At 37.6% G+C, this 21491-nt stretch overlaps 2 protein-coding genes across 2 annotated transcripts in view; one reads left to right on the plus strand and one right to left on the minus strand.

Moving 5' to 3' along the window:
* Window positions 1–21491, plus strand: part of cdc73 (cell division cycle 73, Paf1/RNA polymerase II complex component, homolog (S. cerevisiae)) — a 31325-nt gene that overhangs the window by 2063 nt on the left and 7771 nt on the right. The window contains exons 3-10 of the mRNA XM_039677034.2: window positions 2282–2351; window positions 2451–2513; window positions 2648–2700; window positions 2827–2915; window positions 4338–4551; window positions 5624–5722; window positions 7665–7743; window positions 8407–8471. Of these exons, the coding sequence (XP_039532968.1) occupies window positions 2282–2351; window positions 2451–2513; window positions 2648–2700; window positions 2827–2915; window positions 4338–4551; window positions 5624–5722; window positions 7665–7743; window positions 8407–8471 (732 nt within the window). The remainder of the gene's footprint in view (window positions 1–2281; window positions 2352–2450; window positions 2514–2647; window positions 2701–2826; window positions 2916–4337; window positions 4552–5623; window positions 5723–7664; window positions 7744–8406; window positions 8472–21491) is intronic.
* On the minus strand, window positions 14715–20223 carry LOC120482565 (beta-1,3-galactosyltransferase 2). Its single transcript, XM_039677035.2, has 2 exons — window positions 19723–20223; window positions 14715–15937 (listed from the first exon to the last, which is right to left on the minus strand). Exon 2 carries the CDS (start codon window positions 15887–15889, stop codon window positions 14741–14743), a length of 1149 nt encoding a protein of 382 aa, XP_039532969.2. The 5' UTR covers window positions 15890–15937; window positions 19723–20223; the 3' UTR covers window positions 14715–14740.

The raw sequence follows: 21491 nt of genomic DNA on the forward strand, positions 1-21491 counted from the left end.
ACATTGTCTCACACCAGAGAATGTGAGCAGAGTGGTGATATTTCCTCAAGAGAGGGGAGCGCATTTATGGAGATCACGCGCCACGAGCTCTGTCCACTCAGCGCCGCGATCCGAGTGGAGCCGAGATAAAATGATTTATTAATAAACTAGTGTTTTCTATGTCAGTTGCTGCAAAGATAAAGATTGCATTGACGATGCAAACTGGCATCTTCACGGTAGTGAACACGAATAAAGAGTAGCCTAATGCACACTTCATATGAATAAGCCTATAGCAGAGAGCAGCCCATTTCTTTTAGCTTGTAATTGTTTTGTTTAAAAGTATAGACATTTCAAGCTTACTATATATATATACACTTCTCAGATCATTAAGACATGTATCTTATATGCCGAGTTTCAGTTCATGTATGAATCGCGCTCCAGTCACGCGTCGGCACGTGTCCTGATTACTATCTTTGCTTTTTATTTATTAATCCAGGCAATTCCTTGATGAAAAACGAATAAATAAATGAAGATGCAATTTATTCAAAACGAAATTCGTTTTAAAAAAAGGCTTTGTACAAAACAAAACGTAATAAGTGGTCATAATCATGTCTGACTGACCCAACATGTGTTCTATGTCAGTTGCTGCAAAGATAAAGATTGCATTGATGACGCAAAGCATCTTCGCGGTAGTGAACGCGAATAAAGAGTAATGCTCACTTCATATGAATTAGCCTAAACATAAGCAGAGAGCAGCCCATTTCTTTTAGATTGTTTGTTTTGTTTAAAAGTAGACATTTCAAGCTTACTATAGGCTATATATCCACGTCTCAGATCTTGTTTCTTATATGCGAGGTTCAGTTCATGTATGAGTCGCGCTCCAGTCACGCGCCGGCGCGTGTCCTGATCACTATATTTGCTTTTTATTAATTAACCCAGGCAATTCGTTGATGAAAAAAAAATTAAAATGAAGATGCAATTTATTCAAAACGAAATTCGTTTTAAAGAAAGGATTTCTACAAAACAAAACGTAATATGTGGTCATAATCATGTGACTGACCCATTCCAAATGTTTTCCGATATTGCGCATTTTATGATCTTATCTTATTCATCTCATGAAGTTCCCTTTTCATAAAATCAACATACATAGAAAAACATCATATTATTAAAGAAATATGAAAGGAATACGTTTTTTTTTTCAAACCTAGCTTATATTTAAGCTTCACACGGTCCTTCCCGCTGTAGACTACATGCATGTGTGCGTACATGTGGTGGTGGGGCACAATTTTCAAATAATAATCGAATAATACCAGGTAATCTTTAAATATTATTTTTGCTTGAAATGCCCATCCCTGCCAAATTGCATAAGTCGTGTTCTTCTTCGAGACCAAGTCACTCAGTGCGCAACTTGCAATCTTTGCCCTCTCTCCCCCACTCTCTCGTCACCACACTGTCACGTCATGAGAACCAGATATAAGCATTTTAGCCATTAAATGAATTGTATTTAAAACATTGCATTTATATAGGAGACAAGGAATCCTTGTCTCCTATATAAATGCAATAAGTGCGTTGTTGTTTTTTTCTGACGGTATGACGATATTGAAACTGATACCGTTGCTATTTTTAGATCCCGCGGTATACGATATTACCGTAATACCGCCCAAGCCTACTTTACACTCACTTTCTTCTGGAGGTGCAGCAGGAACACGAATAGTTGGTACCGATTCTTGTTTCAGGAGCCGCTTCTTGGCAAAACCAGCTTTATACTGACCCTCGTTTATAAAGCGGTCTGGTGAGAAATGATTTCCGCAAACATAAACGCTTTGACGTTGATCATGGGGAATATTCTCTTTGAAAACTGCTTCTTCAGCAGTCCGTTTTAGGAACATCAAAATGACTGCTGTGTTTGTTACTACACCCAAGAATAGAACACCACAATCGCTTAGACGCCGACGCCGTTCTGCTCCAGCGTATCAACAATGACAGACTATGATGAGAGAACGGCTCGCTTAGGTCGGGTCTGTGTTGAAACGCTCAACAATTGAGGGAGGGGTGTCCACACTCCATCCACATTGGGTGGATTTGTATCATTATGTGATGGTTTAATACAGACAGTGCCAACGCACATTTCAGTACATTCAACTTATAAAAGTGCATATATGACCCCTTTAAATGCAGTTTTTAACTAAAGCTTCATTCACTGTTAGAAACTGTCTTCATGGTTTTCTTTTATAATGTAGAATGTTCACATTTTGCGTAGTTGATTGTACAGTAAAAGGTAACACTGTTTCTCTGATCGCAGACAGAGAACATCCCTGTTGTAAGACGACCCGACAGAAAAGACTTGCTATCCTATCTCAATGGAGAAAGCTGTAAGTGTGATGAGAAATCACTGACGTTACCATATTCAAGTCATTGCTAAAGCGACATAACTGTTTGTAATTAAAGTGGCATTTCATTTAATTTTACAGCATCCTCAACGAGTATCGACAGAAGTGCGCCCATTGAGATTGGTCTACAAAGGCCGACACAAGGTGTGTGGATTTTTCTTTTCTTTAGAGCATTATCTTGTCATAAAAAAATCAGCATAGTTTGATAAAGTTTTGTCTAGTTAAGTCAAGAATCACCCATTTACTGGCGTTCATTTGCAATTGTTTTAACTTTTAAGTTAAAAGGGCAGCGGATGAAGCGTCGTCAGAGGCTAAAAAACCTCGGGTTGAGGTGAGAAACATTTAAACAAGTATTTCTTGGCTTTCTGTCTAGAATCATTACTCGCATTTATGTTGCTGAAAAGCAGAGCTCTAAGACATAGGACTCTAATTTATGATTTATGCATGTGATTCTCAGGATGAAGAGCGTGTGCGTCTGGATAAGGAGCGTCTGGCAGCTCGTCTCGAGGGTCACAAGGAAAGCATTGTGCAGACGGATCAGATCAGGTGTGTTTTAACGCCTTAGCTGTCACCACGCTTTTTGAGAATGGAGGTTAAAATGCACTATTCGAACTTAAATGTTTGTAATTCAAGAATGATTTGGAATATATACCCAAGTTTGGTCTTGTTTTAAAGAAAACACTCAGCAGATTATTGCTGAAGTGAAAACTAAAAAAAAAAGAAAAAAAAAAGAAAGTTATAGAAGTTTAAATTTACAGTAAATCAAATATACTGTATTATATATATATTTAATTTAATATAAAATGTATATCTTACAAAACATTTTTTACTCTAAAATTAAAGCCATAAATCTTACCAAGTTATGTTCCAAATTTCAAGTTGATATCACAAAAATTGAAGTTCCCATGAGATTTTGCAGGTGTAGCCACCAGGTGTCATTGAATTCCATTGAATTTAGTTTTATACATTCTCTGCCTTAAATTAATACATTTCTGTTCAAATATAATTTTTTTCACAAAATTTGGAACCTTGTGACACAGACCTTTCTGACAATATGTGTTTTGTCAAGATTATAAAAGGTTTTGATCATAAATTATGAAATATAATGATGCCCAAAGGGGGAGGAGACTGATAAAATATTTTAGAGTGCCGTTTCTATTGTAACGCAACGTTCAGTTATAAATCTGTTTTCACAGGATGAATTCTGAGATACCTAATTTATGATAACTACTAAAATATGTATTAAAAAGGTGATTAAAAAAGATTTATTTTAGAGGATAATATATATATATATATATATATATATATATATTAATTTTTAGAGAATAATATCATAGGTTTTTTTTACTGAAAAATACTAGATAATGTTTTATTATGAACTTTTAGCATGAAAACCCAAAGTTTCAATTATTAAAGGTGTGTGCGTCAACTTTTTGTGACAAAGGTTAGAACTCCTGTTTATGGTGCAGATTTGAGGCACTCTTGTCAAAAAAAATCATCGGTTACTGATCTAGTTTCTACAACTTTCACTTGGAAGGAAAAATCCGCCTTAAAAAGATTTGACTATTATTGTGAAAGTTATCGATATCGACTGATATGAAAAAGTTTATCGTGAGATTTATTTTGGCCATTTTGCATTTTGTAAACCTGACATCCAAAACAAAATTAGGAGCCTTTAAAATGGCATCATTGGAGCACTTTATCACGGACTATAGGAGTTCACAATACATACAACAGATCTTTCAGACAAGTTTGTAAAAAATGGAAAGCAAGTGATTAATGCATTCTCTAATGACCGTTTTATAATTTTGTTCTTAATATTTTAAAATGTAATTCTGTTTTTATAAACTCAATAAAGCTGTGTTGTATATCGAATATAGTAAAAGTTGTGACCCTTAACAGTTTAGTTGTCCTAAATTGAGGCTGTGAGTCCCTCAGTTTAGCTAATCCTATTTCTGCTGATCTTAGGTCTCTGTCAGAAGCCATGTCTGTGGAGAAGATCGCTGCCATCAAGGCTAAAATCATGGCCAAGAAGCGCTCCACTATCAAGCCTGACCTGGACGATGACATCACCCAGAAACAGAGAAGCTTTGTGGATGCAGAAGTAGACGTGACAAGAGACATTGTTAGCAGAGAAAGAGTTTGGAGGACGAGGACGACGATTTTACAGAGCAGCGGCAAGGTGAGCGGAGTACCCAAATTTTCTTGCGGCTCTTCAACATACATTAACAGCTATTAAAAAAATAGATGCCATCACAGTCCCACATCATTTTTTTCCATGAGAACAATTCAATTTTGGAATCTCTACTCAATAATTATCTCTTGTCAGAGTAATAGCCTTAAAATGAATTCAACAAAAAACAGTGAAAATATATTTCAAGTTGTTAATCTATGTAAACAAATTAGTCATGAATTGATGTGAAAATTAGGGATGCAGCGAAACTTTGCTTGTGTACTCATTAAAATGCCCTGATACAACGAAGCAACGAAAGAAACACTGACAACAGAGCACACATTGAAAAAGTCAGATGTCCCATTTAAAAAAAAAAACCATGGATCTGCTGTAAAGCATAACACCAAGACATTGGTGCCCTGACTGCCCTCTGCAGGCATTTATTATAATACATAATGTACATATCAGGGCTCGACAGTGTGAACATTTCCCTCGCATTTGCTACTAAAAATAGATGTGTGTGAACTGTAAAATGCATTTAGGTGCACGTGTCCGAAGTTTTTATTTGTATTTAACACGTTTTTTGAATTTGTAAGGGTGCGACGACATAAATAATTACTTTTTAAAGTCTATGACTCCATTATTGGAACACAATGTTGTATTTGAGGAATTAACTACTGATAAATGCTTTGGCACTAGCATAAATATATGAAGATTTTATCTTGGTGTGGTGTCACTATTAGTGTATTGATCCCAGGATCGAGCAAATTTTCAGTGTAGTAAGGCAAGGCAAGTTTATTTATACAGCACATTTCATACACGATGGCAATTCAAAGTGCTTCACATAGAAGAAATTAAAGTAGACCTATATAATTATATAGTAGACCTATATAATTAACATGCTGCAATAATTGTAACACTTTTAATAATAATGTGTTTAAAAATGAGAATGAATGTCACAATCTCATAACTTGGTTTAAGTCATGTTTGTGGGGTTACATTTTGATTGACGATGAGTTGTGCACAAAAGTGTAGGTTAAGAATATGATCTCCTGAACATGTTGATCTTTTGATTTTGTAGAACTTCTCCAAAAATATATTTGCCATCCTACAATCAGTGAAGGCGCGGGAAGAAGGCCGGGCCCCTGAACAGAGACAGACTCAGAACCAAACTCAGGTGGTGAGTACACAGCTAAGCTGCTTCAATAGCGTGAGAATGTCCGTCTGTGGTTTCTGCTGCTTTTTCACCTTTATGTAAAATAGATGTTTGATAGCACTACAAAGGGCCAAACAGAATTGGAAAAAATCCAAGTCCAGGCACTCGGTTGGATCTAAAAGTTAAAAAGCCTTTATTATTTTAAGGGCTAAACATTAAAACACCAACGCGCGTCAGCCCACTGGCCTTCATCTGGGTGTTGGTAACAAACAGACAGAATAAAGTCATAATTATAGCCAGAGGCATTAGACATTACGGTTATGAAATTGTATGGAAGTGACACACCTGAAATCAATGCAACTTGAAGTATGACTTGATTCTGTCTGTTTGTTACCAACACCCTGATGAAGGCCAGTGGGCCAACACACGTTGGTGTTTTAATGTTTTAGCCCCTAAAATAATAAAGGCTTTTTAACTTTTGCATCCTACTGAGTGCCTGGAAATAATTTTTTATGAACAATTAACCTTTCCAAGAGCACCAGGGGATACAAGTGATACCAGGAGCGCTCTAGCTCTTTCTTAGTATTTGGTACATTTTCCCTGTTTGCTTTGATAACAGCCGAATATGAGCTGATGAAGGCCACAAGTTTTACATATGTATAATATATCTGTCCAAAATGGTTAGATATAATAACTGTCATCACCACTGTTCCGAAGTATCTCCGAAGAGAAAGAGGTTAACTTTTTCCTCAATCCCACAGCCTCTGTATTAGAAACACCCTCACAGCAGCATTAACTAGTTTTTTGTAATTTAATGCAAAGGTAATAATACAAAGTATAGTGAAAAAAACCCGTCTGTGAAAAGGGTCCCATCTCTTTCCAATTGTGTTTTCATAGGCCACATTCCAACTGTCCAACTCAAAATGACAATACAAATGATAATTAATATTATTATATAATCTTTATTCTATTATTATTTTTAAAATTTTATATTACAGCTGTAAAATTACCATTGTAATTTCTTCATTTTCAAATGTTAAACCCACTCTCATTTTGACGGCGTGGGTTTCTGTCAATGGGGGGTTACCCCATTGGGTGATGAAATCCTGCAGGTGTCAGTGCTTTCTCCGTCCATGCAATAAATGCACATCTTTGAATGAACGTGGATTTCTTGCACATTTACTTAAACTTCTTACGTAATATCTATGGTTTGACCCATTTGAGCGGTGGCCAAAATCAGAATTTAAAATGGACTGAATAAAACTCTCTACAAGCTTGACGTGCGATGCCACGCTGACTGAAATGTATGTGCATGAATCAGCGTCACATGCTCAGAGCAATATTGTAAGTTTCTGCATAATAAATGTTTAACTAGCAGAATACAGCATCACTATATAGTCTCACTTTTAGCTATGTCTTTTAACCATTATAGTATTTCAGATGGCAAAAACAAGAACTTTTAACTACTGGGCTGGCTCAAGTCAGCTGTCACTTTAGCACGAGGCCCTATGTGGTCGCACACCCCTTGCGACAGTACTGCCAGTAGCATATAGCATTAGCTCCTTAGCCTGAGCTAGCTTAATCATATCGATATAGGCAGGCGTGTAATCCGGGTGTGACGCTCTCCCAAGATGGCGATGGCCGACTCTGCCCGCTTTGGGCTCCTTAGAAACCTATGGGTGATGTCAGTACATCCATATTTTTTTAGTATATGGTTCAGTGAAACCTTACTGGTTAAGTAAAACTTCACTCTGAAACCAATAGTGCATATGTGTTATAAAATCCCTGCCTGTGCAATTGTCGATTGAATGAAGCCATACTGCATTTATTGATTTATATATATTTTTTTTTCTTGATTTATCATGCAGCCTTACTGCACCTGTTATTAAAAAATGTTTAGTGGCATTCTAATGAAGTAGCTAACCTAATTTATGTATGTACTCCAATTTGTTTTTTCATCCTATAGGATCCAGCAACAAGAAATAAACAGCCGGTCCCAGCTGCCTACAACAGATACGATCAGGAGCGATTCAAAGGGAAAGAGGGTAAGTTGGTTTTCAGCAGCTTTATTTTTGACCGTTGAAGCATTTAACATGTTGACTAAATGGCAATGCTGCAGTAGGGATGGGCAACGATTAAACGCGATTAATCGCATCCAAAAATAAAAGTTTGTGTTTACATAATGTATGTGTGTGTAGTGTGTATAATTAATTTGTATATATGAATACCCACACATGCATGTATATATTTAAGAAATATGTGCATGTATATATTTTATATATATTTATTCACAATTAATATTATATATAAATATTTCATATATTAATAATACATTTTTCTTAAATGTATACATGCATGTGTGGGTATTTATATATACAAATAAATTATACACACTACACACACATAAATTATGTAAACACAATTTTATTTTGGATGCGATTAATCGTTGCCCATCCCATCATTTTTTTATAGAATATCTGCAGACATTTTTTTAATGTTCCTAGTTATAACCTTTTAAATCATTGGCTGGGTGACCAGTTAGTGAGCTCTTTAGGTTTATGACCCACAGTATAGGAAAATCTGATCTGAAATTTACAAAGAGGTACTTAAGTGTTTCATTATCAATTTATGATGAAGCCCCCGAAAATGGAATTGAGACTTAATGGAAATGATTAAATGTTGTTGTTTTTTTTGTGTTTTTTTTCCAGAAACGGAGGGCTTCAAAATTGACACTATGGGAACCTATCACGGTATGACGCTGAAGTCAGTGACGGTAAGTTCATATGTTATGCATCCTATTTGTTTTTGAGTACCTTAGATACAAACTATGCAAACAAGCCAAGGTATTTTTTTTTACATATCTGGCATTATTTCAATTATTCATTGTTCATTATTTTTTCTTGTAAGAATGAATGAACTATAATAGCATGGGGATTTGTTAAATCATGCTCCCATTTGTATGACACAGGTGTTTTGTTTCAGCTGAAACTGCTACTTGGTCCATAGCACTTAATTCTATTTACAAGTTTGTTGCTCAGTCAGTACTGTACATTTGCGCGTGTTGTAATTCACTGTTGTTGGTCAGTTTAATCAAAAAAAGTAGTCAAAGATCAAGTACGTTTTTAACCATTTTAAAATTTGAGAAAAGGTGATATAACAGATGTATTTTATTTATTCTCATTGGTACAATTTTTAAAATGGCAGAATTTGTTAAAAGGGATAAAATGGTACATTGAAAGTGTTGTTTTTGTTACACGGGCGCCGCCATGTTGGATTTCAACGTTCGACTACGTCACTGGCATGGTAAGCCACTTCGTTGCCTATACCCGCACCAGCAGAACAGCCGTAGCTTGTAAACAGTCTGAGGCTAGCTGACATGGCTGAGGAAACAGATTTTTTAGCGACACACTATTTAGAGATGTGTACTTTCGTCAATGAGTACCTGAAACGTCTGACAATGCACGAAATGTTTTATTTACACAAGTTACAAGTTCAATGCATCACGTTAACGTTACTCGAATCCTTGATATTCGGGTGAGGGGGAAAAGATCCCTGATGTATAGTTCACTGTAAAGGATGGGATTTTCTCCTTCCTAAATGCACCCTCGCCCATAGAGTGAACTGCCAGTACGCTGTTAATCTAAACAATCTGGGAAAAGTCTAACAAGTTAGCCCAGCCGTCACCTATTCGTAAAATACCCTGCTACTTATGGGGCGGTCCAGCGTCTCAGCTCGGACATCCATTAGAGACAGCATCAGCCTCCTTCAACACGTTTCTCTCACCGAACAGCATCCGAAATGAACGGTGCATGGTGATGCATTTTTCGCCGATCAATAAATGTCCATGTTGACCTCTCTGCAACTGATCGTCTCCGTGCAGTGTCTATGCTCCACAGCGCTCGCGCCCACAGTCACTTTCCCCCAAACGATCCTGTACTGCAAGTGAAGCCTGAAACTGATCGTCCTCCATGTGGTGGTAGTTAGACACTACCGGCCTGTCACTCACGGGCTCAAATGCGTAATCCATGCCGTTAAAAGCGCTCATTTTCGTTTGTGTATACAGGACCTACAGCTGTTGTCTATGGCGCTCCGCGGGTCCTACCATGCCAGTGACGTCATCGGAACTGCCAGCGCTAACAAGCGCAATTTTGCGTTGCTTAAAAAAGCTATATTAATATATATTTTTAAAAAATGTTTAGTGTAATTTACTTTTAATTGTCAAACAACACGTTTTCAACGTCGATATTTTTCAGTTCATCTTTAAAGGTGCTATCAGCGATTTCAGGCCCAAAAATAAATGTTCACATTCATCTAATCTTTCCTAACAATCCGCTAGCTGCCCGCCCCATAAGCATGCTGTCCATGCCTAGGCTCTGAAATCTGCACACAAAAACATTAGGTTTCACTAACACTCAAAACCAAAATAAAGTGTTCCAACCAATCACCGACAGGTAGGGGTGTCACGATTCTCCAAATCCTCGATTTGATTACATTTTCGAAGGTCACGGTTCGATTCGATTCTCTACTCTTAACAATTGGCCAATCAGGATGCTCTCTGTCTTGCATGTAATGCATAATACGGTTTGAAGCACAGTTTTTGTCTTGGCATGCTCGCTCACTCTAGATTCTGGCAGATTTTAACTAATTTGCTCGCATCAGGGAGCCGCTATCAATATGTGGGAGACTCCCGCGAGACTTGTAATGTCTGCAAACTGGCTTAATTGAAGCGCAAACGTTGTCAACATAACTCACTGGAAATCCAAAAAACTTCCACACCTGCAATTTTAATGAAAGAGGAGGGGGTTCAAGTTCTGTTCATGGGTCTCCTGCATCAGCAGTTGCCATGCTATCTTTTGAATGGCTGTAGCTAAGTTAGAGGAGGTTGACCATTACTTGCAGCGCTTCAACACGCAGGTTTTTTCTGCTTGACAAGTCGAACTGACGTGACGTGGGGGCGTGGCCGCATCGACGATTCCATTTTTTAATTCAAAGTTTGATATTGTGAGTTGATTTCGGTATAAAATCGAAATCGTGACACCCTTACAGACAGGGGGTGAGTGTTATGAGGTTTTGAGCTTGTGCAGGCAAAGTCGGAGGCGGATCTGAAGAAGCCAGCGTCTATCAACGACCGAATGTGAACATGTCTGAGTCAATCAAGTAAAAAGAAGGAGGTGGAGGATTAGAAAATACCATTGTGTTTATTCAAAGACACGAATAGTGATCGGGAATGCTTTTGAAAGGTGGAGAGACCTAAAAGAATTTAAAAAATGTAAAATCGGGCGCTGAGGTTGCATTGTTTTTTTCTTGACAGATGAGTAGCTGCTAATGCTGATTTATTTATTAATTTTTTTTGTTTGTTTTTTGGGATGTGATCGTGAACTGTATGTGAAAATATCCTTCTTAAAAAAAAAAGTGAGTGAAGCTCGACAGGTTTGTCAGGATCTCAGGTTTGATTGATTGATCTCGCTTCAAACAGAAGTGACGTTACCCACAATCGCTGACAGCACCTTTAAGGCTTAGATGTACTGTCAGCGAAGTCTTTTGTTTTTCTTTGTGCTTTGGTTCGGTGTAAATGGAAGTGTTAAAGACCTAAGCAATGTACTGTTTTCAAATGTTCCAACGTCCCGCAGTGCAGTGCCGGGAGCAGTAAGAATATGTAAATAATATGTAAAGTGTTAAGTGCAGTTAAAGCATCTGATCATGTGGATAGGTTTGCACCAGCTCTCCAATTTAGCACTCATTCATTCAAGTAAAAAAAAATTCTATATACCACTTCATAGAATACGGGCTGGATCAGAGACTGCTGATTCTGCTTGACCTAAAAAAATTCTTGGCATACTAAAACATGAATAAATAAGGTTCTTTTTGAATGAGACTTGCGCTCATTTATGTTGAGTCTCTGCAGTCTGGCAAACTGTGTGCAACTCTGGCCCTTAAAGCTACACTGTGTAACTCTTTTAGTTTATTTTTAGCTAAAAACACTTAGTTCTTTCAAAAATATATGTGCTCATTAATGTATATTTACTTGGTTCAAGTAATAAAGTATTCTCGTGAGTGTATAATATGCCATTGAAAATGCATACGGGTAAGGGGATCTAATGTCGGTCGACATGTTGCCCCTCCATCTTGAAAGTACATTAGCCAAAGAGGGACATACCCGTTAATTCAAGCTTCGCCTTTCGCGTTTACGTTTGAGTTAACACTCATGGACGAGGTCGAACTGGAAGCCATGTTAATCTTGGACTACATTGGCCACCGTAGGAGTTAAAACGAAATTGGAATTGAGAGGAACAGAAACTAATATTTACTGGATGGTCATATACATTTTTACTGCAAGATGGGGGTGAAAATCACACAGTGTAGCTTTTAGATCCACTTTCTTGTGGAATTTTCAATTTTATTCCTATTGGCTGCAATACCCATTTTAAACTCTTGCAGCCAATATTACAAACTGTTTAAGTATTAAACCCTAAAAAAAAAACACGCGCCAGTTCTTCAATTTCAGAAATCAGAATTCTACTATAAAGCAGCAGTGTGTTCACGTTCTGACCTCAACTGACTTTTGAATCTCTGAAACAAACACCATACAAATTTATTTACGCTCAGTTTTAGTTTGAAATTGTCACTTGTTTGCTCAATTTCGCTGGACGTATAATGTAGATTTGAAATATCGCCCATTTTCAGACTGAAATGTTGATTTTTTTTACCTGACAAAAAATAACACCAAACTTTTTACCAAAGTTTTTAAAACCTTTGTCCCTTCCTCTGCATTTACCAAGTTAGATTTTAGTTTAGTTTAAGTAAGTTCTATTTGATTGAAGCTTGTTGTTGAATTTGACCTTTGGACTCTGGAAGTATGTGTAGAGGTTGATGTTTCAGGAGATGGAAGCGGTCTCTCTTTACTGTACTTACTGTAACATGAATGTCAAGATTTTGCTGTCTGTTGTGGCATTAATGCAGCACTTGCAGACCACAAGTGGACCAAAAGGTGACCTGACTTTCTTCATTATAGCTGTAATAATCTCTTATAGGATTGTAAATAGGGCATTTCAGAATGTTTGTAAACAATAGGCACCGCGATACTTCCGGGTGGCAGTACGCGAGCGGCTTCCATTGACTAACTGAAGAGATCCAGCCGGCAACTGAACAGTTACACAGTTAAAATCATTGTTGTTGATCAAAGTTGAATCTATGGCGAAAATATGTTGTGTTTGGGGTTGCGCCACCAGATATACAGCAAAAGGTGTAGGTTTTTTTTATCGATTTCCTTCAGAAAAAAGTAAATCTATCCAGCAGAACCTGTGGGTGAGGAGGTTAAAGCGAGTGGACGTCGTCAAAAGTGCACGTCGTCTTCTAATTATGAGCCTGAGCCCGATTTTAAACCCAACCATTTTAATACGTGGGTCGTTATATAACTGATGTTCTCAACTAACTTGGTTATTTCTATTACTTTCTATGTTACTTTCTTTTGAGAGGTGAGTAAATGCTTCTTCATCGTAAATGCTTCTGATTGGCCAATGCGTTCAATAATCAACACATATGTCTGTGATTGGCTACATCGCTCATCGCTCCAGTCACGTTATAAAAAGAAACTCTGCCATGTAAGTCATTTCTATTTTGTTTTAGTTGTTCTTGTTGCTTTTCTGCAACAGATAAATGCAAATGAATTCGTTTTTATTTGTTTTATTCATAGATATTTCTAGTTAGCGGGAGTCCAGCGAATCGTTTTATTCTCCTGCAATCCGCACACACAGAGTGCATTACCGCCCGCACTCGGCAATCAGATCTAGTCCCGCGCCGCGGTCTAGTGCGTTGGGAGTGCACGTCTCTAGATCAAAGAATCTAACCTTTAATGATCATGTTAACTATGTCTGAAATTCCACCACGTCTGTTCTTGAATCAACTGTTGAAATGTAGATTAGGCTTCTGCCGGCGGTGTGTCTCCTTCCATGCAATTTACTAGTGTTGCCATAGGGACGTTTCGGCTTTTGCCACCCGGAAGAACGTCTATTATTGTTGTGACGTCATGGTGAATTGTCGTATAAGCAGAAAAAAGTCCTGTAAGATTGATCACAAAAACTAATGCTCAAAACACACAACTGCATATTTTTATACCCATTTAATCAGTCAGACATGTGAAGATAAACCAAGATAACCCCCCCCCCCCCACCACCACCACCACCACCCAAAAAAAAAAAACACACTTAAATTCAGTGTGTTTTTAAAGTCCATTTAAAGGAGTAGTTCACTTTAAAAAAAAAAAAAATTTGCTGAAATTTACTCACCCCCATGTCATCCAAGATGTCCATGTCTTTCTTTCTTCAGTCGAAAAGAAATTCAGGTTTTTGATGAAAACATTCCAGGATTTTCTCCATATAATGGACTTGACTGGTAACCAAACGGTTCAAGGTCCAAAAGGCGATTCAAAGGGCGATTCCAGATGATGAATAAGGGTCTTATCAAGCAAAACGATCACATTTATTTAAAAAAACAAAAAAAAAACAAAGTTTAAGTTTTACAAGCTCAAATGCTCGCCTTGCTCTGTTCTGTGATGTGCGTTTGTGACTTTCCTGTTTGAACTTGTTCGTCAAAATGAACGAATGTTTTCCAGAGTCAACTCATTCATTTTGTTCGTTGAATAAACCAAATGACACAAAAAGATTTGTTCATTTTGATAAACGAGTTTGAACAGGAGAGTCACGAATGCACATCACAGAACAGAGCAAGGCGACCATTTGAGCTTATAAAATTTAAACTTTGTTTTTCTTGTTTGTTTTTTAAATGATCGATCGTTTCGCTTGATAAGACCCTTATTCATCGACTGGAATCGTTTAAAGCCCTTTGAACGGTTTGCAGTTTGCACTGAAACTGTCTTTTGGACCTTGAACCGTTTGGTTCCCATTGAAGTCCATTATATGGAGAAAAATCCTGGAAAGTTTTCATCAAAAACCTGAATTTCTTTTCGAATGAAGAAAGAATGACATGGGTGACTTGGGGGTGAGTAAATTATCAGCAAAAGGTTTACTACTTTAACAATGTCATCTAGCAGGGATTGTGTTTGTTGCTCTGCAGGTGTTGCCAGTACTGGATCAGCTCATTGGGGTGAAACCAATGGGAAGTGATCAGGTTGCTGTACCTGCAGCTGGAGTACGGCACTCGCCAGTGATTAAACAGCTGATCGTTTGGTGGTGGCACTGGCTCTATCCCCAGTTTAGCAAGACAGATACCCACATAAACATCTTCTAAATGTAGCCTGGGTATGCTCAGAGACACCACATATATCCTCTGAGCCATGTCACTTGAGAGGACGTATCCAGTTCCTGAACAAAATTTGGGGTATCGCCTAGCACTGTAAATTTCTGGGGGCATATACCATTTACTCTCTTTGTTTCGGTTTGGGGAGAAGTCTACCATGAGATATCCTGTGAAATACTTTTGTGTTAGTTGACCCATGGGCTTGAGGAATTTCTGTACGAGGTACTCGGTGTTGACAAACATGTCACTATCTGTCTTCATGACGTATGTGGCTTCGGGACAATACTTTGTGATCCAGTACATCCCCATCAGCGTTTTGAGGGTAAGGTTTTTGTAAGTATCCCTGTAATCTTGCTGGATGATGTCGTGATACTGTCGACTTTCACCCTCTATTGTGTGCTGTAGTTCGCTGCCCTTTCTTTGGGTTTCGTTATTTGCACCAATGAAGAACAGACGGATGAAACCCAAGTCCCCTGCCATACTTTCATTGCCCCACGTTTTCCTGATTGCGTCCCTGGCGTCTGTTTTCTCGGGCTCAACTGAAATCAAAAGCACTAAGAAAGGTGCTCTCAGGAGACATGCGTTCGGCTCATTGAGGATGTACTCGTAAGGCTCAATTTTAAGTGTCCTCGCTGCTCTCATCTCTTCATTTGAACTGATGTTCAAACCATCCAAAGCTGAGATTACATTTTCATGTGATATTAGTGGCGTCGGGGTCGCTTCTAGCTCTCTCAAACCGTTTGGATTCATCATGGTGGAGTTGAAGGTTTTCATGGTAGGGAGCCATTGAGTAGCAAACACCTCCTGGGTGATTTGACAGGGCCAAATGTAACGAGTAAAGTAATGGCCTGGAATAATAATGAGGCCTCCCACAAACACGAGCAGAAGGACAAAAAGGAAAATCCTGTAGAATTTTTTCCTCTTCTTAAATCGCATGATCTCTTTGGGTTCTTTTGTATTCGTCAAGCCCCAAAATGCAGAACCCTGCAAATAAGAAAGGGGGATAATTTTTTTTTGGCTTAATTACTACACAAAATTTGCAATGTATTTTACACATATATATTATGGATTTAAATATGGCATATTTTTAAACAGAGCTCAGTGCACTATATTCTCAATCATGGAGTCCAGTCATAAAAATGGAATGTTATGGAATTTGCCATATTTTGGAAGAATCAAAATTAGGTCTGTAGTACACTCAAGTCGTAATATGGACTAATGACTGCATATTAAACCACAAATAGACTATTTAAATATAAAGTCTGCGTGCATCTGTGTGAATGCATATTTGTAATTTGTAACATTCTCGTTTAACCTCACACCAGCTTGGAACCTGCAAATGCGGTTTTAAAACCAAAGGCAACTTTACAGGTTGGATAGCCACATATTTATATATTTATAGAAAGAAATAAAAATAAAAAGGGCTTTAAATGGTTCGTTCATCCACAATTTAAAGTTATCTGATCATTTATTTGTCTTCAAGCCATCCTAGGTGTATATGATTTTCTTTATTATGTAAGTGAATGGTAACTTAGATTTTAAAGCCAAAAAAACATCTGTGCATCCATCAATCATCATAAAAGTAATCCTTACATCTCCAGGGTTTAATAAAGGCCTTCTTTATTAACCCCCCACGATGCGTTTTTGTAAGTAAAAATACATATTTATAATTGCAGACTCTTGGTAATGGCTGTACGTGAGTCTAGTTCTTCATGGTGAAAGTGACCTTAAGTTATAATTATGGATATTTTCCTTTTTGGGTGAACTAACCCTTTAAATAGGGATGTCCCGATACCACTTTTTCACTACCGATGCCGCAGCTTTGGCTATTTGCCGATACCAATATCAATCCGATATTTTTTGTTGTTGTTTTCTTTCTCGAACTAATACTAATAAAAAAAATGGAAGCACTTTGTTCAGTTAGCAACCTAAAAACATCTAACTCTATAATGGAGAAGTATTTGTTCTCCATTTTAGTCCACAACAACAGTTGATTATGGAAACTGCCCCCCATTTATTTAAACACTACACAAAATAAAGAACGAAATACTTCAGGGTACTTCAGCTACCAACAGGTTTAAAATTAATCATTAAAGGGATACTCCGCTTTTTTTGGAAATAGGCTTATTTTACAACTCCCCCAAAGTTAAACTGTTGAGTTTTACCGTTTTTGAATCCATTCAGCTGATTTTCTGATATTTAGAAGAATATCAGTAACCAGACAGTTTCTGGTCTCATTGACTTCCATTGTATATATTTTTTTCCTACTATGGAAGTCAATGAGACCAGAAACTGTCTAGTTACTGATATTCATCTAAATATCAAGAAATTGACTGAATGGATTCAAAAACGGTAAAACTCGAGTTACAAAATGAGCCTATTTCCAAAAAAAGTGGAGTATCCCTTTAACAAACTTTAAAATTACACATTGGTCCGTGTGCTTTTGCGTCCGTTCGTTTTTACTTTTTAACCCATATAACGAAAAATGAATGGTAATATTTTTAAAACGCAAAGTTGAACACCAAAATTTTATTTTGAACTGCAGGCACTGTGCAAAAAAATAAAATAAAAATAAAAAGACATATTTTCAGATTTTTGTTTAAAAAAAATCTGTTTGACTGTTTGCCTCTTTCTTTAACATTGAAAACATTCACATATTAATATGGAATGTCGATTTACTGGTTTTTAAGGCCAAACCCATAAATTATGTTTTTCTTGCAGTGCTGTCTCTGGAACTATACAGAGCGCCCAATTTTTTATCCACAAGTCCAAACTCATTTTTTCCTGCGAAAAGAGAGATGGCAAATAGATGGCAAAACCGCCCAATCTGCTGGCTGCACCACTTAACTGGATGTGGCAGCAAGGGATTTCATGGCTTGACGTTAACTTTTTGAGGCACTTGTCCTTCGGACAAGTAAATTTATGTTTCACTTGTTCATGCACAAGTCACTTGTCCGGGTAAAGATTTATTATTTTATCTAGGGCTGCACGATTTGGGGAAAATGTCATATTGAGATTATTGAGGTCAATATTGCGGTTGTGATATGCGATTGCGATATAATAAACAAATGGTTTCATGAGTCAACTTCTTTGGTTCTAAACCAAATGCGACAGAGATGCGGATCTCACAACTCTTTATGTCCATCAAAAGACTGCTCTTATGTTATGAAAATACTCGACATTTTGGCTTTTGCTATGATCTGTTGGTTTTATGGATTAAATGTTAAAAGTAGATCCCAGCTGCAGCACATTATTAATTTAGGGTCAAAGATTACAGGATCTGTGCAGTTGAGTTTGTCTGCTTTGTGTGAGAGAAGTGTTCTTAGGAAGTCTTTAACTATCCTAGAGGATACATCCCACATTTTGTTTTTAGAATTTGAGTTGCGTCCCTCAGGAAAGTGACATAGAGTGCCCAAGTGGAGGACCACTAAAGCCTCTAGGTCTTTTGTTTCAAACGCAGTGATGACTGTAAATACTTATTTGAAACAAAGAAAAGGCACCGTGAATGAATTTTAACAGTAGCTAGACGAAGATTTATAAATCTGCGCGGTCTGTGCATGCGCATTATACTGGCACGCGTCTTTCTGCGAGTCACATTCAGGACATTCACAGGCAGTGCGAAAAATGTGTTCGTTTCAAATCGGTAAATTAAATCTGTAAAATAGACGTAACGAGCGGCACATAACGTGAAGTAACATGGCATTTTGTTTTGTTTGAAATTTAACTTGTCCAGTCGGACAACTAAAACCACATTTTCTCTTCCACTTGTCCTACAGAAAATCCACTTGTCCCAGACAAGCGCACAAGCCTTAATGTTGAGCCCTGGATTTGGTAATATTCAAGGATTGTTGGATATTAGAGCCCGACCGATAAAGGATCTTGAAGGCCGATACCGATACAAATATTTTTGGGTTTTAAAATCTGATTATCCTATATATCGGCTGATATTTTATTTATTTTTTGTCATGCTTATTTGAGTTAAGAGAACTGATGGAGATGTTCTTTTAATTGTTATTCAAGCAATGTATGTATCATGACCAACGAGTGTTGCCAACAGGAGCGGTGTAGAGTCCTCTGGTGGACAAACTATACAACTCCAACACTTATGACATGGTTCAAGCGTGTTTCGTCCGTTTTTATTTTATTTTCGAAATATTCATTTATCGGCCGTTATAATTGCCGATACCGATAGTTTGGAAAATGCCTAATATCGGCCGATAATATCGGTCTACCGATATATCGGTCTGGCTCTATTGGATATGATATTGGATCATATTTTTCCGATCTAGAGTTCTGTGGATACCGATCGGATTTTCGTAAAATGCACACAGCAATAATCTTGGATTATTCAACAGACATTATACAGCTCCGTGCCTTCGCAATTAACTAAAACCATCGATTTATGTCTATATTTATGTCACTATATGCAGATGGCTGTAAATTAATCAAATCGTCCGATAAATATCGGTGGCCGATACAGCAGTGCATCTCTAATTGCTAACCTTTTTCTTTTTGTAAAAAATAGCTTTGTGCTTCACTCGTCATAATATACACATAAAACAGCGTTCACATACAAGAAAATTGTTTTGATGCAATTGTCAAATTTAATAGCAGCTGTAAATACGTCCACAGGTATCTGAGGTGTTTAATTTCTTTCATCTCTCATACTTTTAGATCTAGCGTACACTACAGCCTTCCTGTTGTCACTTGCTAATTGTGCGTTAGACTAATTTCTGGCTAAACATGAAAAAGGGATCAGTTTGGCTTACTTCTCTTTAACCAGGATTGCTCGAAAGAATGAATCCCATCAGCACAGCGTCGAGTAGACCAGCGTCTGAAAACCCAAACTGGTTTGACAGTTGACAAGGAGAAATGTTTTTTATCTGCTCCTGCAGCCCCGCACGTTTTAATTGCTCATACCATTCCGATCTCTTCCTCCTTCTATAGGTTGCCACTCCTTTGCTTCTCATCTCTTCAGTTTGCTGGTTGTCTTGCTGTATATTTCACAGATGATGTGCGGTTTAGGAGGTCAGCGATCGGCCATGGCTTTAGGTGTTCTCCCATTCATAATTCCGAAGAACGCTGACTAAGATCACAGACTATTTCCTCACAGACTATGATACCTCTTGCATGTACAGTGACGATGCTGTGTGCGGCTCTCTTTTGTGCTGTGCTGCTCTGCTGTTCTGATCATTAGGAGAAAAGCTGGGGGAAGGGAGGTGAAAATGTGCAAACGCATGGCTCTGCCGACATATTCAACACACACACACCCACCTTTCTCTCTCCGCGTCGTTCGTGACTAACCCTTACTTCTGATTATAATTGTAATATGCCTGATATGTACAACTGCTTTGTTGCTGCTTGCAACATTTATTCCTTTGTGTTTTAACCTGCGTTACTTCCAAGAAATGGCAAACTTCATGAACCCATTGCACTTAGAGCATATGGATGGTCTTACTTGAAAGCAGACACTTTTGCAGTTTATTGTAAAGTCACAATTCATTATTATCATTATTAAAAAGATGGTGTTCTGAATAGCATGTAAGATTGTGGCCAAAACTGGTACTGCAATCACTTTCAAATTACTGTAGAGCGGTGTAACCCCTCCTCCCTGACTCGAGGTTGCCAGATAGCCTGTAGGATCCAACGTTTATTTTTATCCGACACGTTTGTAGCTGCAGCTGTGGTAACTAGAGCAGAGCTGGCAACCCGAATGCAGCAACACTACTGATTTTTGGCTCGTTTCCACTGAGCGGGATGGTACGGTACCGTTCCAACGCAATTTGCGTTTCCACCGTCAAAAGTTGTGAACGGCACCACAAAGCCAAGCCAAACCGTACCGTACCACTTTATGGGTACCCTTCTGTTGGGGTACCCTAGCAAAATGGTACGGTACTAAAAGGTGGAGCTAGACTCACTGCAGAACGGTGATTGGTTGACCGAGTATTGTCACTTGCACATGCTACAAGGGCGCCATTTTTTTTTAATATACAGTTGAAATATAATAATACTCTTATTGTGTCATGAAATATAGTTTTAAGAATTTTTCAGGTGAGAATGTAGTTTTTTGAAGCTCAAATCTGGTTTATTGATAGATTTATGATAATTTGACAGAGATCCATTCCAAGCAATTCCAGTTCCCGCCTGGAACAGCCTTTCCTCGGCTAGTCATTATGATGTTTGCCGCTGACTCTGACGTCTCTGTAGTGGTTAAACATGAGATAATGGAAAGTTTAAACAAGATATAATTTGTCTTATAAAGTCCTTACAGGCGGTCTTTGGTCTCGAATCTCTAATTCGTTCCCTGTCCAATAGTTTTGACAGAAGGCTAAGTGAAGTTGAGTATTTGTGTGTGTGTGTGTGTATATATATATATATATATATATATATATATATATATATATATATATATATACACTGAATATACTGTATAGCTTTTTGTACCTTTCACTTATACTTTTATAATGGCTATTTGAAAAAACTGAAATTCAACAGTTTTTTTAAATTTTATTACAAGATCATCTGTAATGTTGTTTAT

This window comes from Pimephales promelas, chromosome 5 (genome assembly GCF_988280905.1).
Source record: "Pimephales promelas chromosome 5, fPimPro1.hap1.1, whole genome shotgun sequence".
Taxonomy (NCBI): Eukaryota; Metazoa; Chordata; class Actinopteri; order Cypriniformes; family Leuciscidae; genus Pimephales; species Pimephales promelas.